Source organism: Felis catus, chromosome F2 (genome assembly GCF_018350175.1).
Source record: "Felis catus isolate Fca126 chromosome F2, F.catus_Fca126_mat1.0, whole genome shotgun sequence".
NCBI classification, from domain to species: Eukaryota; Metazoa; Chordata; class Mammalia; order Carnivora; family Felidae; genus Felis; species Felis catus.
This window is the reverse complement of record NC_058385.1, coordinates 28,386,045-28,408,376: the sequence shown is the minus strand read 5'-3', so window position 1 is coordinate 28,408,376 and position 22,332 is coordinate 28,386,045. Positions and strand designations below refer to the sequence as shown.

The 22,332-nt window shown below is 38.5% G+C and overlaps 1 protein-coding gene across 1 annotated transcript in view; it reads right to left on the bottom strand.

Moving 5' to 3' along the window:
- STMN2 (stathmin 2) overlaps positions 1-22,332 on the bottom strand; it is a 47,466-nt gene that overhangs the window by 16,967 nt on the left and 8,167 nt on the right. Inside the window, exons 2-3 of the mRNA XM_003999916.6 lie at positions 3,832-3,927; positions 1,173-1,345 (exon numbers count right to left, since the gene is read on the bottom strand). Of these exons, the coding sequence (XP_003999965.2) occupies positions 1,173-1,345; positions 3,832-3,927 (269 nt within the window). The remainder of the gene's footprint in view (positions 1-1,172; positions 1,346-3,831; positions 3,928-22,332) is intronic.

The following is a 22,332-nucleotide window of genomic DNA, read 5'->3' as shown; positions in this document are numbered from 1 at the left end:
ACTGTACATACACATACATGTGTTTGGTTTTGTCCCTCTTTGACTGTTAGAGAATTCAGTTTTTAGGAGAAAGACTATCTTTGTTTTCTTTGTAACTATCCAACATAGAGGTGTTGGATGTATTGGCTAACTTTTTATAGGCAATATACTAATAAAGTTATACATTATTATAAATGCGGACTGTCCATTCAAATAAGACTATGCATGGAGCATATTTTTAGTGACTACATGCTTCTAAAAATAAATGATGATAAAGTCAGTGGAAAATACAATGTAGGAATTAATTTCCTAAAAATAACTCCATTTGGGTTGATTAAGAGCATCTTGATGGGATGAACTCTAATAATCACATGGTTGGTACAGATGTGTTTAGACATAACTTCTATCTTTACGTGCAGAGTCCTTGGGATTTCTGAGTAGCTTTTTAGTACCTTTGGCTTCTTAGTCACCTGATTGTGAAAAATCGGAGATTTGGAAAAAGAAAAGTGCTCTAATACAAAGAAGGGCTAATGGAAAAAAGGGAAAAAGATGCCATCAAGGCTTGGAACTGAGTAGAGGAGGATCCTAATAGATCCCAGAGAGGGTCCTGATCTTAGAAGCACAAACTTCAAGGGCAGGAAGTGAGGCCTTTAGGTGGACAGGGTCAAGCTCGGGGCCCCTATCCCGGGGTGAACAGCATCTGGGAAGAAATATTTCGGAAGATCTGGTGGTCTGTAGTTTCAAGGAAAACCATGTGTTCCAGTGGGGAAAGGACACAGACCCTGAGAAGGAGGAATCACCACTCCTGCACCCCTCCCCACCTCCAAACACTGGAGTAAAGTTACTTAAGGCTGTGCTTTCTCAGTTATGCACCGTGTATTACAGCAGGGAGATTTTATGATAAGGGATCCAGGAGAGGGAGAAAGGTACTTTTAGTGTCTAAGGGCTTTGGCTTTAACTAGCCTAAAAGCAGCAATGTTTACTTGAACTAGCCCGGGTCTGTGTCTGTTGAAGACCTACACGTGTTGGGGATGTTGCAGGTGTAGAGGTGGTTGTCTCCTGGAACCTCTGCCAGCATGTGTGTGCATGGAGGGGGGAGTGTGTGGAGAGGAGATGGAGGGAGGGAGGGAAAAGAGGAGGGAAGGGAAGAGAACGAGTAAAGACAGAATTTAAAAATGTATGGAAAAAGTTACCTTTCTTCTTTCCTCTGCAGCCTCCAGTTTTTTCTGGATCTCCTCCAGAGACAGGTCTTTCTTCTTTGGAGAAGCTAAAGTTCGTGGGGCTTCTGAGATAGGAGATGGTGGTTTTAGGATCAGCTCAAAAGCCTGGCCAGAGGCACGTTTGTTGATTTGCTTCACTTCCATATCTGAGAAATGAATTATTTGAGAATGTTAACATACATACAGAGTGTGAAGCATGTGTTTATTTAAGTAATTTGAATTCAGGCAATTGAAAGTAGCGTTCTTATTCTGGCAAATAGCAAAATGCTGCATGGGATTATTTGCTCTACATTGTTCTGAACATATTAGACTTCTTTCATTAGTATAAGGACAGATACATTTTAACAAAATAAATATTTAGCGTTGAGAAATTTAACAGCATCCATAGGGAGTTGAATAATGGTAGGCATACTTAGGAAAAAATAGCCTGAATTGATTTTAAGCTAAACTTTATTTTTCTCTTGAATAAACATGAACTTCACATGAAAATAAAGTGGTATAGATTTACTTTTTGAAAATTACCATGGCTGGAGCATTTTTCAGGCTAAATGATGAAGAAAAAGGTTAACAAAGATTTATTGGAAATTTGAAATTCTTTAGGACGCAGTGCACGAACAATGTTGAATTACCTATTTAGCTTTTAAGACTCAACTTATACATAACTTCTGACTTTCTACTTCCCCCGGCTTCAATCCCTAAAGCTGCAGAAATTGTCATTGTCACTGTCTTTCCTGTCTTACTGGTGCACTTCGTGTAACCTCTGGGTTAGCACACTTAACCACACTGTGTTCTGCTTACTGATTATTTGTATATTGTACGTATGTCTCTTCTTCCAGGCTTTAAGTTCCTCCAAGGACAGGCCTGTTCTGTACTTATCTTTGGAGCCTCTGTGACAACACGTAGTGAGATATTAGAATCTCAGAATAAACGTGGCTGGATTACTGGTCACTGGTGTCCAGCAGAGTAAGAATCTCCCTGGTTTATTTGTTGGCTCAATGAACTTACACAAAGCAGACACTGGGCTTGCGTTCTAATGAAAGTTTCGGTTGGCAACTGAAACCTTTTCACATGAAGGACATCTCCTTATGAAATTGCTAATTGTTATGTTGATGATTGCATTTATGACACGTGTGCTGTGATAGAATAACTTTGGGAGGAGAAAGCCCGAGTCCTAGAACAGGCTGTAAAGGCACAGAAGGGGTTAACTGCTACGGATGCCTTCAGCTTATCTTCAATGTATGTGTTTCCACATATGGGAAAGAAAAACGATCAGTCCACAGGTAGTAAAATATACCTCGGCTCCATCTGCTACACACATAACGGTATCAAACCATTGGATTAAATTGACTGAACTAAGTGAGGATGATATTGTTTGGTCGTGATAGCTACCATTTTTGAGTGCTTACCAGAGATCAGGCTTGGTGCCTAAGCATCTGACTTGAATTTGACCACTTAAACCCTACAACAACTGCGGGAGGAAAATACTAGAGACAAGTAAACCTCAGAAAAATCAAAGTAACTTGCCTGAGGTCAGGCAGATAGTGGCAGAGCCAGGAGGAAAACCGCACTAAATAGAATGAATTTGGAGAAATCAAACTGAAAATGTTGCACTACAAATGAAGTTCGTAGTCATGCCAATGCTTTAGGCTTTTCTTTTAAAATTCTCGTTATCTGGGGCCTTAGTCCTAGGTCACATTTATCATGGAAACTTGTCAGCTTGTGGACATGCATGCACAAAATATGCACACTTTATGAAGACAGTGATAAGGGGGAAACAGTGGTGGTTGTTGAAATATGCACACTTTATGAAGACAGTGATAAGGGGGAAACAGTGGTGGTTGTTGATTTTTACTCTTGAAGTTTCCTTGGTATAAAGCATTTTCTTGCAAATTATGATCTGGCCTCACTAAAGCTCAGCATATTATATTATTTTTTTTCAACTTTTTTTTAAAATTTTTTTATTTTTGGGACAGAGAGAGACAGAGCATGAACGGGGGAGGGGCAGAGAGAGAGGGAGACACAGAATCGGAAACAGGCTCCAGGCTCCGAGCCATCAGCCCAGAGCCTGACGCGGGGCTCGAACTCACGGACCGCGAGATCGTGACCTGGCTGAAGTCGGACGCTTAACCGACTGCGCCACCCAGGCGCCCCGAAGTTTCCTTAGTATAAAGCATTTTCTTGCAAATTATGATCTGGCCTCACTAAAGCTCAGCATATTATATTATTTGCAAAGAAAAGTTTTGAACATGCTGTGGGTCTTGCTATGCTGCTAACAACAATCTAGTCATGTGTCTTAAGAGACATTAATGTGCTGGTGTTAGCATCAAATTCAAACTGTTTCAGGGGCGTCTGGCTGACTGAGTTAGTGCAGCGTGTGACCCTTGATCTCCGGGTTGTGAGTTTGAGCCCCATGTTGGGAGTAGAGTTTCCTTAAAAAAAAAAAAAAAAGCCCCTCAAGCTGTTTCAAGCAATAGGCAATTAATGAGACCTAATAGCTAGACACAACAAGTCAATAGTGAGATCTACAAAATATCGATTTAATTATACCAGGAGCTGTGAGAGAGAAACAAAGGTATCTAAGCTTTTCCGAATGATCTTGTTAGCAGGAGCATTTCTGTTGCGGGGAACTCACCATCGTAGGTGTAGATGTTGATGTTGCGAGGTTCCGGGTAAAAGCAAGAGCAGATCAGTGACAGCATGGACAGTTCCTTCATTTTTTCCTTGTAGGCTACAACGAGAGGCTCAAGATTAGTGTCTTTCATTTCCTGAATTGCCTCTTAATGCTTCTTTTAGCCCAAATAATATTACAGCCTCCTGCAGAATGAATATTGCCAGGGACCCCGCTCTGCAAAGAGAAAGACTGAAACGGGACTTTCAAGAGTGTATTTCTTATTACAGAGGGCATAAATTACATGTTATAGCAGGTTAACTATAAAGTGAGAGAAAGGAAGTTAGAGAAAGAAAGGAGAGTAGAAGGAATCGAGATCCAGCAGGACAGGGAGGAGAGACAGAAAAGCCATGGAAGAAGCAAAAACAGACAAAGTTAGCAGAGAGATAGGTCTGTTCTAGCACAGATGTAGGCAGGTCTCCTGTATATACAAGTATGACTCAGGAGGTGTCCTTTGCTGCTTCGGCCTCAGTGGCCACGTATTCAGCTGGGGATAGGCAGAGAACCCATCAGGAGGGTTATTAAGCAGATACATCCTCCAAGGACCCGTGTTGCTGCTTTCTCTTCATCCCCAAGTGCACTTTCTTGCAGCAACTTCTTTCCACACACACTGTAAACCTAGATCTGAGATCTGATGAGGCTCCCCTTTCCTCTGTATAACCCAGCTTGGGCACCCACCTTGCCAAGCAGGCGCAGGAATTCAGCGAGTGATTCCCTTCCTCCTTCCCTCCCAGGATGAACGACAACCAGATGGGGATGAGGAGGTGGGGACTTCTCACTATTGTTGATTATCAATAAGTTAAGAAAATGAAAGAAAAATGAAGGTATACTGTGCACTAACTTGTGAAAATGCATAAACAAAGGGCGATGGTCTAACATGTTGAGTCTCATAGGTAACATTCACCTCGTGGGAGGGGCTTCTGATCATTACAGCAACCCAAGGGAGGGTGAGTACCTTGGGGAGATGGGAATTCCCGGAAGGTTAATTTGGGCATTATTGACAAGTGCATCTTTTGTTGGCTAAGAGGAAACAGATTCAACACCCAGATGCTTTAGAGCTACAGAATGCTACATTAGGAGGGTCCTAAAAGATCATTTAGCGAACTGTCCACCCACCCCACCAACAATTTTGCAAATAACACTGGCCCACAGAGGATAAAGTCACATGCGGCCTCCAGATAAAAATGCAGGAAATGAATCAATGTCAAGTTTGCCAAGATGCCTTTTTCGACCTCTCTTTTTGGGAGGAGATTCAATGTGCCAAGAGGGCTGCAAATATTCGCACATCTTTGAACCATATGCAAAGATCAAATATTGTCATACTGTGTATATGGTTCAACCTACCACATCCACAGGGTCTCTTTAAGAGAATTTCCCTCATTTAGCTGATTTCCTTTAAAATAAGCAACACAATTTTCCCTTTGCCATAACAGTCCTGACACCCACTCTGAGAGATTTTATCAGATGCCTTTGGAACTTTAGAAGGCAAAAACTATGTTTCTTCATCTTTTTTGTCTATTTAGTTAATGAAATTATGTCACTTATGAAGGTCCAAGCAGGTCTTTCCATGGATGCTCAGTGTACCTCACAGTTTCTTTTGGATAGAAACATTTGATGATTTAATACATTCGATTCCATGAAGAATAAAACCCAAACCAGCAAGTTTTCACAGGCTGTGCCTTTTTGTAAGATAAAGCAATATGGCATCGAGAGTAATTTGCAAAATTAAGCTCCTATTAGGAGCATATGTTAAAGATAACAACTTTATTAGGGAGGGCCAACCGAAGAATAGAAATAAAATAAAAGATTTTCCTTCTCATAGAGTAGTAACTGATTAAAGCTATAGGAGAAGAGGAATTCCCACTGAAAAAAAAATACTCCTCAATAACTGTCTTCAGTTTCTTGTGAACAAAATTCAATAATTTTCAGTAAAGCCACTGCTCTGTTAAGCTTGATAATTTAATAAAGGCAGGGGATATAAAAGTTGTCAGGGGCTAATACTTTAAAGCCCTATGTGTAATGTATGATAACCATGATTGATAAAAAGTTTCTTCTTTCCTCTGCTACGTGGTCTGGGGACAAAACCCCATTGACCTTTGTGGGTGATTACTTAAGAGACTCTTTACGTAAGTTCTTTTATTTTGAGAGAGACAGAGAGAGTGAGCAGGGGAGGGACAGAGACAGAGGGAAAGAGAATCCCAAACAGGCTCTGTGCTGAGCCTGATGTGAGGCTCAATCTCATGAACCCAGAGTTCATGACCTGAGCCAAAATCAAGAGTGGGATACTTAACAGACTGAGCCACCCAGGCTCTCCTTTACATTGTATTTATTGCTGGTTTGGATTTATTCTTTACTCTACATGGCATGAACATACCCAGTAGCAGCCATTGCTTAGATTCTCACTCATATAGTTGCTCTGAATCCTAGGGAGCTGCTTAAAACCAGTTGCAGCTACAACCCAAACAACTCTTGACTGTTGCTCTGCATTAAAGGCAGAAGTTTCCTCTTCACTGGGTGCAGTTTCCCAAACTTTCCCCCAGGTGGCATTGCCCTTCCTAATCCTCTCCTCTCATCTAAATTCTTGCCAAAATTTCAATCCCAATTCAGATCTTCCCTCCCAGCGTTTCCCTCGCTCGGGGGGTGCTACCCACATTGATCTCCTATTGTCTTTAGTTGGCTGTACTTGATTATATACCGTTTTACGTGATTCTATATTGTCTAGGGTCATTCATTACTACTTTTTGATGTGTAATTTTTGTTTACAGAACTATAGGTTCTTAGAGGGCAAATGCTACATTTTACTTATCTATGAAAAATTTCACAGCACAGGTCTGGATGGAACAGAAAGCAATTGTTTAAAAAAAAAAAGAAAGCTATTGTTTTTATTTTTTTTTAAATGTTTATTTATTTTTGAGAGACCCAGAGAGAGAGACAGGGCATGAGAGGGGGAGGGGCAGAGAGAGAGGGAGAGACAGAATCCAAAGCAGGCTCCAGGCTCCGAGCTGTCTGCACAGAGCCCGATGCGGGACTCAAACCCACGACCCATGAGATCATGACCTGAGCCGAGGTCGGACGCTTAATTGACTGAGCCACCCAGGCGCCCCCAGAAAGCTATTTCTTAATAAATAGTGTTGGCTATTGCTTATTGATTCTAAGTCGATCTCTCCATTAACAAGCATTTATGGTCACCACTGATGACCATAAATCATCAGGAGTTTCTGTGAGGCATTATGGAATTACAAAGAGATATGTAATAGTATCCTCATTCTCAAAAAGCTTTTGCATCTGGGAAGTGGGGTATCTGGATGTAAAAATATGGAGTGTATGGATAAAAACAGAGATCATGGGGAAACTAGGGTGTTGGGGGAGGCGCAGGTGATTTGTATTAGAAATTCAGAAGAATCTCAAAGCCCTGGTGCCATGGGGAGAGTGGCAGGAAATGGATTTACAGTTAGGATTACCGGATTTCTCAAGTAAAAATACAGGAAGCCCAGTTAAGTTTTAATCCAAAAATTGCATGGGACACACTAAAAACCATTCCTTGCTTTTTCTGGAATTCAAATTTAATTGGGTGACTTGTACTTTATACAGCAACCACAGCAAAAGGACCTGGATTGTAAGGACTGAACAGTGTTGAGGAAAGCAAGGGAGGGAGAAGGTGACTTAAAATGTGTTCACATTAAAGCAAACACAGTTATATTTTTTAACTAGAACGTCAGAATATCATGAATTTTAAACAGGTTACTTAAAAGAAATTTAAGCTCAAGCATCAGGTTTGAGTCCACTCTTAGGAATATTTATTGTGGGGCAGTTTGAGAGGCACGGAGATGAAAATGAGTGAGTTAGCTGGAAGTCCCGGTTGAAGCCATTAAAAATCTCTTCTTTCGCTCTTAGAATTTGGCCATCACAATGATCTTAGCAATAGGGAGCCATTGAACATTTTGAAAGGGAGGGTGACCTGATGAAAGCCTCTTACCAGATTTATCTAGCCATTTTATACAGGAAAGATCTGTTACCAAGGGATACACTTAAGACACAACTGAGTGAAGTTCAGCAGGAAATGTGGCATGGCTTAAGAAAACAGTAGGAAATGGCAACGGAAAAAGAAAGGGAAGATCCAAGAGACTTTAGGAAAGAAGAATGGACAGTAAATAACAACTGTATTTGGAACCAAGGGTAGAGGGAAGAGAGCAAGAAATCCTTGTGGTTGGGCGGTCAGGGAAGCTTTCCAAGTGTCACTAAAACTGAGCCCAGTAAAATGAGTTGGCCTAGCAGAATATAGAGTGTGGGTTGAAATACATGTAATTTGGATAACCGTCTTTTACCAACAATGAAAAATCCCACGCAAATGCGAAGGCTATTAGAAATGTGCTAATAACGTTTCACTATTGATATTTCACACTTTAAGTTGATAGGTCCGTTCATCAGTGTTTGGAACTCGGCATATATTAATTTTTTTCACTACATCCCAACACGAAGTAGAATTGTAAGCATGTTTGTAAGGATGTGGGAGGCAACAGGTAATTCCATATAATTTTTCTCATAGTTGGTCGCATTTGCTATTAACTATTAATGTGTGCAAGTTTGCGCATTTGTCTAGTGAATTCATTTAAAATGTAACCCATATGATGTATAACGGTTCTATTGCAATATCCATGTGACCTAATGATTTTTGAACATTGTTTTCCATTCTTCCAAATGGCTACAAGGAACTGTGAATAATGGTAACAGCTGCTGTTTATTGAGCACAAACAATATATCAGGCTCTGGGCTAAGATATTTGCATGAATTTTTTCATTCAATCATCTGAATAATGCTATGAGAAGGTATTATAATTAGACTAGACTTACAGATGAAAGAAAAAGATGCAGAGAAGTGGAGTAACTTGCCCAACATCCAACTGATCATAAAGCGTGGAGTTCAGTTTGAATGTATGTCTGTCTGACTCTATGTGTCCTGCTTTTAATGCTCTTTACTTCCTCCAACAATTTGTTCAGATGCGTTACACACACCTTGGCCATCTACAGATTGTGCTTAACAAGAAAATGATGTATATTACTACTACTACCCACTTTTATTTTTTTTTTCAACGTTTATTTATTTTTGGGACAGAGAGAGACAGAGCATGAACGGGGGAGGGGCAGAGAGAGAGGGAGACACAGAATCGGAAACAGGCTCCAGGCTCTGAGCCATCAGCCCAGAGCCCGACGCGGGGCTCGAACTCACGGACCGCGAGATCGTGACCTGGCTGAAGTCGGACGCTTAACCTACTGCGCCACCCAGGCGCCCCTACTACCCACTTTTAAAATAAAGAATCCAAGATCTTTTTCTCTTCCCATTTTTCTTTGGCATTTATTCTTTAATTAATTTCCACGTGTGACTTACTGACTCCATGACTATAAATTCAGGATAGAGATTTACAGAAAGAAAGTATAACTTTTTCTCACTTGTGTGTTTTGCTTGGATAGTAAATATTGGTGCAGAGATGGCTAGAAAACTCAGGAACAGTTTCTCAGAAGGATCTCTGAGTGTATATATTCTTATACGACTGAATATATCTTTAACATTTGTAACACAGCTAATGAGGCAAGTGGAGCAAGTGGTAGTTACCCAGGTATTTTAAGGAAAAAGCTCCTTTGAATCAGTTATCGAATATTTTTTTAAATATAATTTATTGTCAAGTTAGCTAACATACAGTGTATGTAGTGTGCTCTTGGCTTTGGGAGTAGATTCCCATGATTCAGTTATTGAATATTTTAAGAGTGATTTATTTTGGCAGACGACTACCAAGTTTTCTCTATTTTTTTCTTTTTCCTTTGTGTATGTGTGTATGTGAATCTGAAGAGTATTTTTTCCTTTGAGGAACAAAGAGCATCAAGGAGAACAATATGATCAATACTGAGATTTCATGGTCAGATTAGATCTTGGATTAGATTAGATTAAAGCAGCAGAGAGGTTATGTTTATTTAGTAAAATATGAAATAGACAAACACACATATATAATTATTTCCCTACTCTTCTAAATATATAGTCTTTACATAGATGAGAATCAGTAAGCTTCCAGCTCTGTTTCTGGTACCTTTCTTTTCCAGGTCATAAATTAAACTCTTCATCCTCCTTTTAACTTGATTTTGACCATATCGTGTATGTGTGTGTGTGTGTGTGTGTGTGTGTGTGTGTGTGTATTGCATTTGGTAGTTCGATTGCTTTGGGATCCTAGAGACTGAGGTCAGATTATTTTTTAAAAGTCAAATCTGTCATCCCATTTAGAAATACTTTTGGGAACTCTACCACTGTGATTTGCTTCTTGAAAGATGAAACAGACTAAAAGGATTTTATTTAAAACACTTGTATATAGTACATTAGCTTGAATTTGGACCTTAAAAAAAGGTTGATGAATATGGTTGATGAAAATGTAATTTAAGATTCAACATTTAAATGAAAAAATAAATCTCACATTTTTGAAGATCTATTTTAACATCCCAGAAGATCACTGATATGAGATAATGTTCTAGATATTTCTGCTATGATGATGTAATGCTAATTGGCTTAGTACAGAAATGGATTCAGTCTATATTCATTCTACCCACCGCTCCCCCACCCCCCAAATTATGGCTTCCTAAGATATAATGACCAAGGAGGGTTTGAAAGATTAATGTTTGATCAGCTGATACAGCATACTTTTTCTGCAGGAATAGGTATCAAATCAAATTAGGGGACATTTAAGGTCAAAGCTGTACAACCCATCACTGGGCTGTACAGAAACATAGGAGGTTCTTAAATTTCAATTCAGTTGATTCTTGGCAAAACAATTGTGACAAGGAAAAGAAATTGGATGACATGAATCAGTCCTTGTGATCAAGACGGTAATAAGAGCAGTAAATTGTACCAATCTGAGACCTTACCTTACCCTCATTCCAGTTACAGCTCTGGCTGAGTTTAATAAGAATCCTACTTATCGTGCAGGGTTTGGTCCTTTTTTTTCCACTCTCTAATGAAAGAAATTCTTATAGTCCTACATGGAGATAAAACTACACTGGTTTATAGGAGTAATGAAAGCACTTTATTCTGTTTATATTTCAAGACTTTCTTACCAAGCTAATTTTGAGTACTAAAGGATATATTTTTTAAGCCCTCAACATGGCCAGGTTATATGAATAAGCTTAAAATGATAGCTCGATTGATTGGCACTTCAATGACAGAAAGCCATCTCAGACACTCAGGAGAGTTGGTCCATCTGGCTAAGTACAGTTCTCACATAGGAACGACTCTTCCCTGCCCTGTAGTCTCCTGAGCCGGATGCAGCTGTCATTTGAGGCTGCCACGGCCTGAATTGTGTCTCCATAATTGCTTAATGTGGCACCTAAGTAATTTAAATCACTCCCCATTACTTCTTAATATTTTTGGTGGAAGACTAGAAAAACATTTTCATTCATTTCTAATTCAGCAAAGATCACAGTGCCTACGCAGACTAATTATTGCATTTGTGGGCTCAATTTCTAGAATAAATAATGTTTTGGTTATCAATGATAAGGATGTTAGCTTCCTTCTTCACTTTGTTGTAATGTGTGACCTTTCTCCAGAAAAAGAAGTTCTTGCTTCTATTTCATATGGATTTAGAATGAAGTCCATGACTTGTGTCTTTGCATTGAATAAAGTGGTACAAAACTACAAATACAGTAAATTAGTTATTATGTTCTCAGTGAAAGCAAGAACTTTCAGAAATGGAAAAATGCAAATCTGTTATCACAACTGCAAAAAAAAAAAAAAATAAAAAACCCTGTCATATAAGATTCAGATGCCTTTACCTCTGTTAATGGGCCAGTTGGCTTTCCCCTTGAATGGACCAGTGGTTTACATAAATGAGGACACAGAAAATGAATTCAAAGGAAATACTATATATCAGTCACAAGACGGGGTTGTTCATCTTCGTATATTGGAATACGTTAATTTATATAAAACACTGTATGAAAACACAGTAGGATTAAGCAGAGACTCAACAGCAATTTGTGTGACAAGCCCTATAAATTAATCTTGATTTAATTCTTCTCTCAGTCTGAAAACTTGCTAAAAGATGAAAGCGTATTTCTTGAAGAGTTTCTACGTAAACTTGTACTTTCTTGGAATAGTGCGAAGTTTCTCTGCATTTGAAAAGCTCCCTATTGCTGTTTTATTTCTGAGTATGTCTTACAAAATACATAGTACTTAGAATAGTTACTAGCATCAACTGAGAATAAAAGTTATTTTAGCTTGGTGTTATTGCCACATAATATTTCTTAAGGTTTCGCTGGATAGAATCCTTATCTGGATAGTATACAATCTATACTTTATACTAGTATTCCTAAATGTTTTCGTAGGGAATGAATGGCACATAAATAACTAACAGAAAATAACCATTTCAGGCAAAGTCCACAAAAATCTCATGTAGGAAGAGCAGTCGTTTTGCTTGCTTCCAAAAATGTAATGAGAATTCCAGGGTCTCATTTAATGAAATTTTGTAAAATGCACAGTATGTGCGTCAGGTTTAGAACTACCTGATGTTAAAAAAATTATTATAGTGATATTATTCTTGGGTGCCTCTGGGAATTTGTGAGAGTAACAGAGCCTTTGAGATGAAAACGAAGCATCTTAATGTTACAGTTTCCACAGCATGATGATCTTCAGTACCCATTTTCAAGGCTGCCAAATAGCATGGAAGAAACCGTTCAGGTTAATCTAGCTGTGTGATGACAATGGCTTTTTCGTTTTGGAAATTAAATGCTACTTCCTCAAGTTCTGCCACGTAACGACTCATTTTCTGAAATAGGATTCATCAGATTGTATACTAGAACTTGAATTAGTAATACTTTTCTGCAGGGCACGTAAAGCAACATACAAAGCAAGTACATAGGTGTCTGAAGCCTCTGCAATGCACAGTTTGTGTCACCACTGCTACAAACAGGATTAAAATGTAAAAGACAACTTAGTCTAATGCAATTGGAATCACCAGCCACAGAATTTTAGAACTGGAAGGAAGCCTTGAAATCATTGAAATCATCTAATCATGTTTGTTTGTTTTTGAGGGAGGGAGGGAGGGAGGGAAAGAGAGAGAGAGAGAGAGAGAGAGAGAGAGAGAACATAGCTGAAGGGCAGAGAAAGAGGGAGAGAGAATTCCAAGCAGGCTCCATGTCAGTACAGAGCCTGATGCAGGGATTGATCTCACAACTGTTAAGCTCATGGCCTGAGCAAATATCAAGAGTTGGAGGCTTAACTGACTGAGCCACCACGTGCTCCTAAATCATTTAATGTTATTCTCATTTCTAATGAGATCTAATAACCTTTACTTCTTTGAAGGTCCCCTGTGGGGGTGAGAGATGGTGGGGCAATGTTGGTGGCAGGGACAGAATGGAAAACAGAGGTGGGAAAGGGGTGTCATAAATGGAAGTGATGCTAGACTTTACAAAAAAATCAGTGTCTTTCTTTAAAAAGCATTTATTTTGCATTGTGGCAGTTCCTAGTTCTCCACTCTAACCCCTGCCCCTCACCCCAGACTTGGGAAATCTTTAATCTCCTCTTTCAGAGCACTTGGGAACAGCCCTTCAAAGATGGCCACACAATTTAGCTTCTCTTGGAAAGCAAATTTCACTTCATGTGAAGACGACAGCCTCAGGTAGGGACACAAAGTTCTTGGGATGTATGGTACTTGTTGCAATAGGTGTACTGTTATTACTTCTGGAGTTCCTTCCAGTTACAAAATTGTCAGGAACAATGGATTGTCCTTTTACTCTAAAAAATTATGAAATGGATTGCAACTCTTTCAAGTGAAACTATGATCTTGTGTAGTGACACAAGTCTGAACTAATCCCATGTGAGAGCTAGGAAAATAAGCATCGACGTGGTGACTGCATCACAGGGCCTTTACGATCTTCTTAGAACTTCAGGTTTTTTAAGACCTTGAGCAAGTCCTTTAAGCAATTTGGACCTTTTCCGCATCTACAATTAATAGCTCCAAGCTCTGGAATTTTTGGATTCTACGAATTTAGCAAATTTTGTCTTTAAATAGAGTAACTTTCTCATTACATACAGATTCATCTTTTTTTTTTTTTGCATTTTCTGCAGTAAGCATTTTCTGTACTGATGTTTTTTAAACAGATTATTTTAAGGTATTACATTTTAAAGAAAAGGACAACTTACTCTTGATATTTCTACTTTGCAAAATTTTTCCTTTTTTCGAATTTTGGCATTTCATAATAAATATTTATATTACATAAAATAGTATAACATAGAATATGCTTCATAAAGCAATTCATGTTTTAAGTTTCAAACTGTCAAACCATTAGGGAAAATTTCACTTTCCCACATACTACATGTAAGATTTAGTTTGGCTTTCAATATGTATAACATTAGCCAGAATAAACGGTGCACACAAGGTAAACTTTTTGGATACCAGCTAGAACTCCTTTTGAATTCGTAACACTCATCTTAAGATGTGGAGAAGATTACATGTTGCTATACTGATTGAATGAGATTGGGATAACTTATGCATTGTATTTATTTATGGCAGAAAATACCACATGATTTGGTGATAAATACTAGAAAACTGAAGGTGAAAAGGGAATCAAGTGTTTGGTCTGTATAGACAAATGTGGATTGGATTTTGGCATAAGTTGCTGATGTTATTTTGCAAATCACAACGTGGTCATACATAATATGCAAAGGCATCATGTTGATTTTATTTGATGGTTTATTTTCTATAGACTTATTCTGCCTGAACATTATTCATAAAAGAGTAGACTTGTGGTTGGGAATGTTGCTCACATCTTCAAAACACTTGCCAAGTAATAATACAGCAGGACAGATCTGTGTCCTAGGATGTGGTGCCAATTCAGAAATGTCTCCAACAGTTGTGACTCATGCAATTCCGTAAGGCTGGGTTTGTACCTTCCTAAAAACAGAAGTGAATCAAGCATAATGGTTTCCATCTCTAGGGCCTTTGAGTTTCTTCTTTCAAAGACAATCATTCTCCTGTCTTGTTTCACAGAGGTTGGCCCTTATTTGCCTGTTTGTTTGCTGCTAATTATTTCTTACCAACTATATTTAAATTTTTTTGAGGATGAGGGAAGGTGTCTCATTTAATGTTTTCTGTATTCCACCCCTCCCCCCCCCACCATGTAGGAGTACATACAGCTGTTAGAAGGTGGGCTGTAAACACTTATCATTTAACGTTTTCTGTATCTCCCCCCACATGTAGGAGTGCATACAGCCGTTAGAAGGTGGGCTGTAAACACTTATCATTTAATGTTTTCTGTATTTCCCCCCACTTGTAGGAGTACATATAGCTGTTAGAAGATGGGCTGTAAACACTTATCCATGGGTTGCTGAGCAGGGTGGGGCTGTTCATCAGCTGCAAAGGATACTTGAATCAGTCAGTGGCCCAGCTGGCTTTCCCATTGAAACCAGGTATAGAGTGGGAGTTAAGAGCCCAGATGTTAGAGCCACATTGAGCTCAACTGTTCTCCCCACTAAATTCATTAGCTTCATTTTCTGCTACAGACTGGTGTTTCTGCATACTTGAAGTTGGTTGCTTCTCTCCCTACAGCCCTAGCTATAGCTATGTGGATAGTTTCCAAATGGCACTAGTGAGTGGTACAACCATAATTGTGTAGTTTCCTGGCAGAATTTAAGAAAGCTCCACCACCTTTATCCTTCACAATAGCAGGTAATCAACTCTCTATTCAAGGAGAAAAAGAGGTCAATGTTTCCTTTACATTTATATGCTGTGTTCCTTCCCCCCACCTCCCCCATGGGAAGAATATGAATAGGAGCTGAAGACTTATGCTCTAGCTCAGGATCTTTTCAACCTTAGACAATTTATTAAACCTGAACAGAAGTTTATTTATCCACAAAATGGAGACAGGATATTTTTGTGAGGATTGAATTAGGTATGTGTTAAGAAACTGAAATGCTGTACTGATATGATATTGTTAGTGAAGATGAGTCTTCTGCAAATTAATCTTTATTCTTTGAGTGACCTTTTGAAGCTTTACTGGGCTTGGCTATAGTGAGATGTTGTGGAACCTTATTTGGTACAATTCTGCCAGCTTCTCTTAGTTCATCTTTATGTCATCGAGTCAATGAACACAGAGGTCCTACGATGTCCAGGAGAGACACAGTGGTTAACCAGCTGAACTCTGGGATTGGACTGATTTGTCTTAAATCCTGACCCACCACCTATTGGCTGTGTGTGACTTTTTCTCTCTCCCTTTCTCACCTGTGGAAATGGGAATGATAATACCCTTTGTAAAGTGTTCGGCATAGTCACAGAACCTGACAAAGTATTCAATGCATGTTAGACAATAGTAGTATTATTATTGTCAGCCACAGAGGTGATTACAGGGGAGACAAAGTGAGTGAAACATAATCGTGTACTAAAAAACAGCCCTCAATATAGTTGGATCTAAGACAAAGAAGTGTCTGCAGCAAAACAAAGTAAGGACAGCTCATGATGAGGAAGCCAGAGTGCAGTGAAGTGAGCGCTAGATTTGAAACCTAGATCTGCTCTGAATGTTTGCACTGCAGAGCAAGTCACTTAACTTCCTTGGCTTTCCTTCCTTGTCAGGTGGGGATAATGAAACCTGCTTGAGGGTTGCCATAAAAATTGAGGAAAAAGAGCACCGGGAGGACATGTGATGTGTGGGCGGCTCATGCATAGTAAGGGAACAATAAATGACAAAGTAGATGATAGCAGAAGGTGCTATTTGGTGATAAATGGCCATATACTAGGAGACAGGAAATCTGTTCGCAGACTTCACCGGAAGGAAAGATCAAGAAAAGCTGGACTGGAGGTTGACTTGAGAAACCTACTGTTACTTGTTTCAAGGAGTACAAATCCTTTCCCAGAAGCAATTCTGAGAAATCCTACTTGACTTCTTAGTTGACTACCCTATATATTACATATTCCCCACTCACTTCTAAAATTTATCAGAAGTGATAAAACATGCAGTTTTCTGGGTAGAAAAACTTCAGGATTATTCGTTATTTGTTGTTTATTTTTCATGAGTGACATCTTCCCTTTGTATTTAGATGGGTGAGCTTTCATTTGGCCAGGCAGGCAGGGCACAAAGTCCAGTGTTCTCAAGTTACACTTTTCTGCATTTCTTCTCTAGGATATGTTGTAACATATACTGCAATTTGTGACCAATACAGACTGCAACTGGGAACACCATTTTAAGGTTTCATTTTAAGAAAAATTTCAAAATTTGAAATCTAATTCCTTCAAGGCTCCCTAATTCAATATTTCTTCCACTTGGAAAAAATTTTCATCCTAAATATTGAGTTTCGTTTTCTTTTATTTGTTCTACTACAAAACTTTTTTCTTTTTTTCCAAGCCAAGTTTTTGGTTGATAGGAGAGATGCAGTTCTTTTCTCTCCACCTTGTGTTTTGGCTAGGTATTTCACAACCTAGCTAGAATTTTTTTTTTTTTTTTTTTTTTTAATGAGGCAATGCCTACATTTTCTTTAAAACTGAACTTTCCTACCCTGTGCGATGAACTTGTACAGTGTATTATGAGCTTGTAAGGACTTATGTTATTTTAATGCTTTCATGTAAAGGTCCTCCTTTGTCATTATTCTATGTTTGTGAGAAAGTATGGAGAAATGGAGATTGCTATAATCAACAGAATCTAGTTTGAAAAAGACCTATGTAGCACTTATAAATGTAAGCACATATTTCTATCATGTTCTCAGTTATGTCGTAAATACAGTTGCAAGTTTATATACCACACATTTATATTAAGTTTTAGAGGCAAAATATTTAAAATGATCTTTTAGATTGGTAGTCAATTATTAACTAAGCCTTTGTAAAGTCAGAAACCCAACGAATGTTAATTTGATTTCCTAGTTTCTTTATTCTAGTCATTACGTTCTGCTAACATCCTCTACATTTATAATGACTGGTACCTGAAACACTACTGACTGAAAAGGTGTTACTGTCACGAATGATTGAAGAATAATATGAAACTCTACGTATTCATAGCCTTGTACCACCACAGTCATCTAAGGAATACTATGTTCATATTGTTTGGCTCTGGTGTCTTTGTTGTACTTATCTACTAATGGAAGGAGAAGAGGGAGACTAAATTGATCCAGAGGGAAAAACTCCTGGAGTTATCTCTGAAAGAAAAGGTCTAATTGGAAGAAGGGTGTTGGAAATGGCAGTAGTAGGTCAGGAGAGTGCCAGGTAGGGAGAAGACTAGAGAATCAGGTGTGAAGGATTTTGCAACAGCCCAGTGATGGGGAGTGATGGGGTTCAGATGAAATTGGTGGTTTAATAAGAATGTAAGGACAAGAGACTCTGTGTGTCTGGTGTGTGTATGTGTGTGTGTGTGTTATGTCATATAATCCCCCCCTTTCCTGCCCTTTAAGAGACCTCAGTGTAGACTTTTACATCTTAATGTTTCTGGAATCAGTTTTTATTTCTACAGAATGTGACATCTTATGTAGATGAACCTTACTGGGCAGGCAAGAAGGGTCAATTTTTTTTGATATTTTATATGTATTTGAAGTAGGATGAGATATGAAATAGGACAGTGAAACATAAAATGAGAAATAAATGCAAGAGAAGTGTACTTTTAATTCTGGCATGTTCCCCAGAATGGATTTGCTTTGGAGATATACTATACTGGCAGCTGCATCATAAATATATCAGCTCTCCCTCTGTCACAAAGAATTACTGAGTAGTGATCATTTCTTAAATTCCAAGTAATTTCTAGTAGATTTGTTACTACATGTGGAAATTTACAAAGTCCAAGAATTTAGATGTTTACTTTAAATGATTATTTTTATTTAATATTTCCATCATCTGTTCAGGGAGTCTTGGATGGAGATTAATTTTTTTTATTAAAAGTGCTTGATATTCAATTGATTAGTTAATCCTCATAACGACCGTGTGATTTAAGTGGTATTATTTTCCCCATTCATAACTGAGAAAACTGTGGCATAGAAATGATAATTTGCACAAGGAGTATCTGATAATGACGAGTGGGGCAGGGTTCAAAACTATGTCCATCTAATACGCAACCCACTTCTAATCTGCCAGAATGCACTCTTACACATAACAGCAACATTCTTGACCTAAGCTTTTTTTGGGGCGGGGGCGTGAAGGGGGAATTTATATTACTGTTTTAAATTTTCATAGCATTTTGCACTCTTTTAAGTTCCATGACAAGTTGCTTTTTCCTATTACACAGAACTTTTCCTTTTCGTTTTTAACTTTTGGAGGCAGCTTTAAACCAAGCTTTCAGCACACCTAAACATTTGGGCTTGGGTTGCTTTGTCTAAGGTGGGCCTGCTTGTATAGTTGCTCAAGAGGGAAGACTTAGACTCAGAGGGTAGAGAAGGTCAAGGTGGTGCTGGCAAGGGGCAATCATGGAACCAGCAGAAAAATCTGTACTAAGTGTTACCTTTTCCTTGTCAACCCTCTCGCATTTTCTATTTCTCTTTGCAGGGGCACCCCTGCTTTGCCCATCTCTCTTAGCTTGAGGGTACCATCTTGGGTCACTACTTACCACCGTTCCCTTGGGTTGGGGAAAAATTGAGTGGGGACTGTAATAAATTAAACTTTGGGTGGCTTAGTTGTTGCTTCTCAGCCAATGCCCACTTAAGAATTCTAAAGAAGAATCTTGGATGAAACCTAAGCACAAGCCCCTCAAAATATCCGATACTGCTGTCCAAGCAAATCACTCAACATTTTATTTCAATTTATTATTTAGAAAGTATTTTTCAAAAAACAAAAGGCTCAGTTTCTTCACTCCTCATTTCCTTGTTACTCATTCTAAATGTGCATTGGTATCTTGACGAGTAAAATATCCACTCATTCTATTTAATGACAAAAAAATGCAATGGGTTATATTTACAGAGTACTTGACAGGTACCAATCACTTTCACGTTTGCTTCCTTGGTTCTGAAAAGGCCCCTCTGAAACAGACAAGGCAGTGTGTTGCCACTTTACAGATGCTGCAGTAGAGGCAGAGAGAGAAAAAGTGACCTGACCAAAGTTGGTTAGCTGAGAGAGTAAAGACTAGAGCTCAGGGCGTCAGGATCCTGCTCCTGGCCTCTTCCTGCAATGCAGCACCAGCAGCATGTGGAGACAGGTGGAGCTGTTGGGGCTTAAGTCCTCTATTCTTTTGAGTCCACTTTGCTGAGCTTGTCAGGAGGGAACTCACACCAGAGGGCCATGCTTCTTCCCCCACTGCTCCAGGTACCCACTGGTCACTGACATTAGGTTTAATCCAAGTGTGGTTCTGGACCAGAAGCATCAGCACCACCCAGAAGCTTGTTAGAAATGCAAATTAAGGAGACCCACCTCAGACCCACAGAATCAGAACTTCTGGGGGTGGGATCTGAAGTTCCCAAGTGCTGCTGATGCTCAGTAAAATTTGAGAAGCATTTTAACTAAGGGATTTCCTGGCTGGTCTGGTTGATAGAGGAGATTAGTTAAATATTTTAATTTTGTCCTTTGGGTAGATCACAGTACTTCCTAACTGATGTTCTTTGTGTATAATTATGTACTGTCTTGTAATAATTGTAGGGTAGTATAACAAAATTATTAAAGTGGTGGAGACTTCCAGGGGCAGCTGGGTGGCTCAGTAGGTTGAGCGTTGGGACTCTTGATTTCAGCTCAGGTCTTGAGCTCATGGCTCAAGAGTTCGAGCCCCACACCGGGCTCTGAGCTGACAGTGGAGCCTGCTTGGGATTCTTTCTCTCTCTCTCTCTCTCTCTGTTGCCTCCCCTGCTTATACTCACGCTCTCTCTCTCTCTCTCAAAGTAAATAAACTTAAAAGTGGTGGAGGCTTCCAGTGATGGTTTAAGTTACTACTATTGGTATTCAACCTTTTTGTAAGTACAGAATCTTGTCTTCTTCAAAAGACTAAATTCCCCAAGCATGAGAATCATGTTCATTTCTATTCTCACAATACTTGGCATAGGCTTCAGAGGAGAATTGGTGCTTGAATCTATTTTACTTTAGTAAATCTTGCCATTAACTATTAACGACATTGGACTAAAGACAAATATGTTTAGTGTGTGACTTCCCTCACATATGCATCTTTGATTACAGGACATATTTGATTATAGGACTTACAGGACTAAGTGCTAAACTTTATTAGTTTTATTTTTTATCAAAAAATCATTATAATAATATATTATATATAATATGTAATATATATCACACATATTAAATTATATGATATATATTACACATATTATATGTTACATATTACACCATTATAATCATATATATACACATTTTACATATATATGATAATATATATATACATTTATATTTTATATATAAAATGTATATGTATATGGCCTGAAGCTTACACATATGAACTAGACCCGGTAAATTCTTTTGAGCTTAAATTTATTCATTTTAAACAGAGCAACATGTATACTATTCCCATTTCATAGGGACTATATGAAGACTAAGAAGGATACAGCAAGTAAATATTTTCTAAGAACTACAAGGTCCAACATAGATCATGCTATCTAACTTTTCTTTTGGACACTTTACATTTTCAATCTTCTGTGTTTGTCTGCTCTTTTGTTGTTGTTGTTTTAATATAAAAGGAAAAACTGAGTCTGAAGTAGAATGAGAATTTTCAAGTGACAGGAGTCTTGGATCATGTAATCTGTGCATCAAAAGACTAGAATTGACTCATAATTTTTCATGTGTTTGAATGACGATAATGAGAAGGATGCTAACTGGCACTTCTCAGATAAAGCTGCCAAGATTTAAATAACACAGTAGATATTGGTATTGGGAATAAAAAAGAACTTTGCAGTCATAAAGACAACATGTCTGGAAGCAGAGTTCCCAAGGAGGCTTCAGAAACTCTAGTGTCAGCTCAACTGCCTGACCAGCTTAGCGCCCCTCCCCGTGAGAGTCTGGAAGTGACTCTAGCAAGTAGAGTCACTGGCAAGTAACGTTTTGATAAAATTTTCGGGTCCCAGTGTTGCAACAGTCAATATCTTGTAAGTTGAGCTTTGTCATGTGCATTTGGCTTCTATCTACTAGGAAGCCTGAACTAGAAGATTATCATTAGGTTTACTGTGAGTGGTTTTGCTGAATGGAAATCAAACTGTGGCTGCAGTTTATAGGGAAAAAAAAAATCCCTAAAGAGGGAGTAGAGTGCTAATAAAAATGTAAAGTTTAAAATGCTCTCTTGTGTGAGTATTTGTGGAACTAGGTTTAGATAAATTTCATCCATGTCTTTTCATCTTGATATAAAGACTTACCACTGAAAAACTGAAAGACTAACAGATTCATATTCTGATGATCTATTATCTTTTTTTATTCTGATGATCTATTGTTTGTAATTACATAATTACTTGTGCTGTGGACGATGTACAAACTCTGACATCGAAAGTACAATTATTCTAAAAGAATAACTGTTAAATAAGCACTTTTACAGGCATTGCTTTATG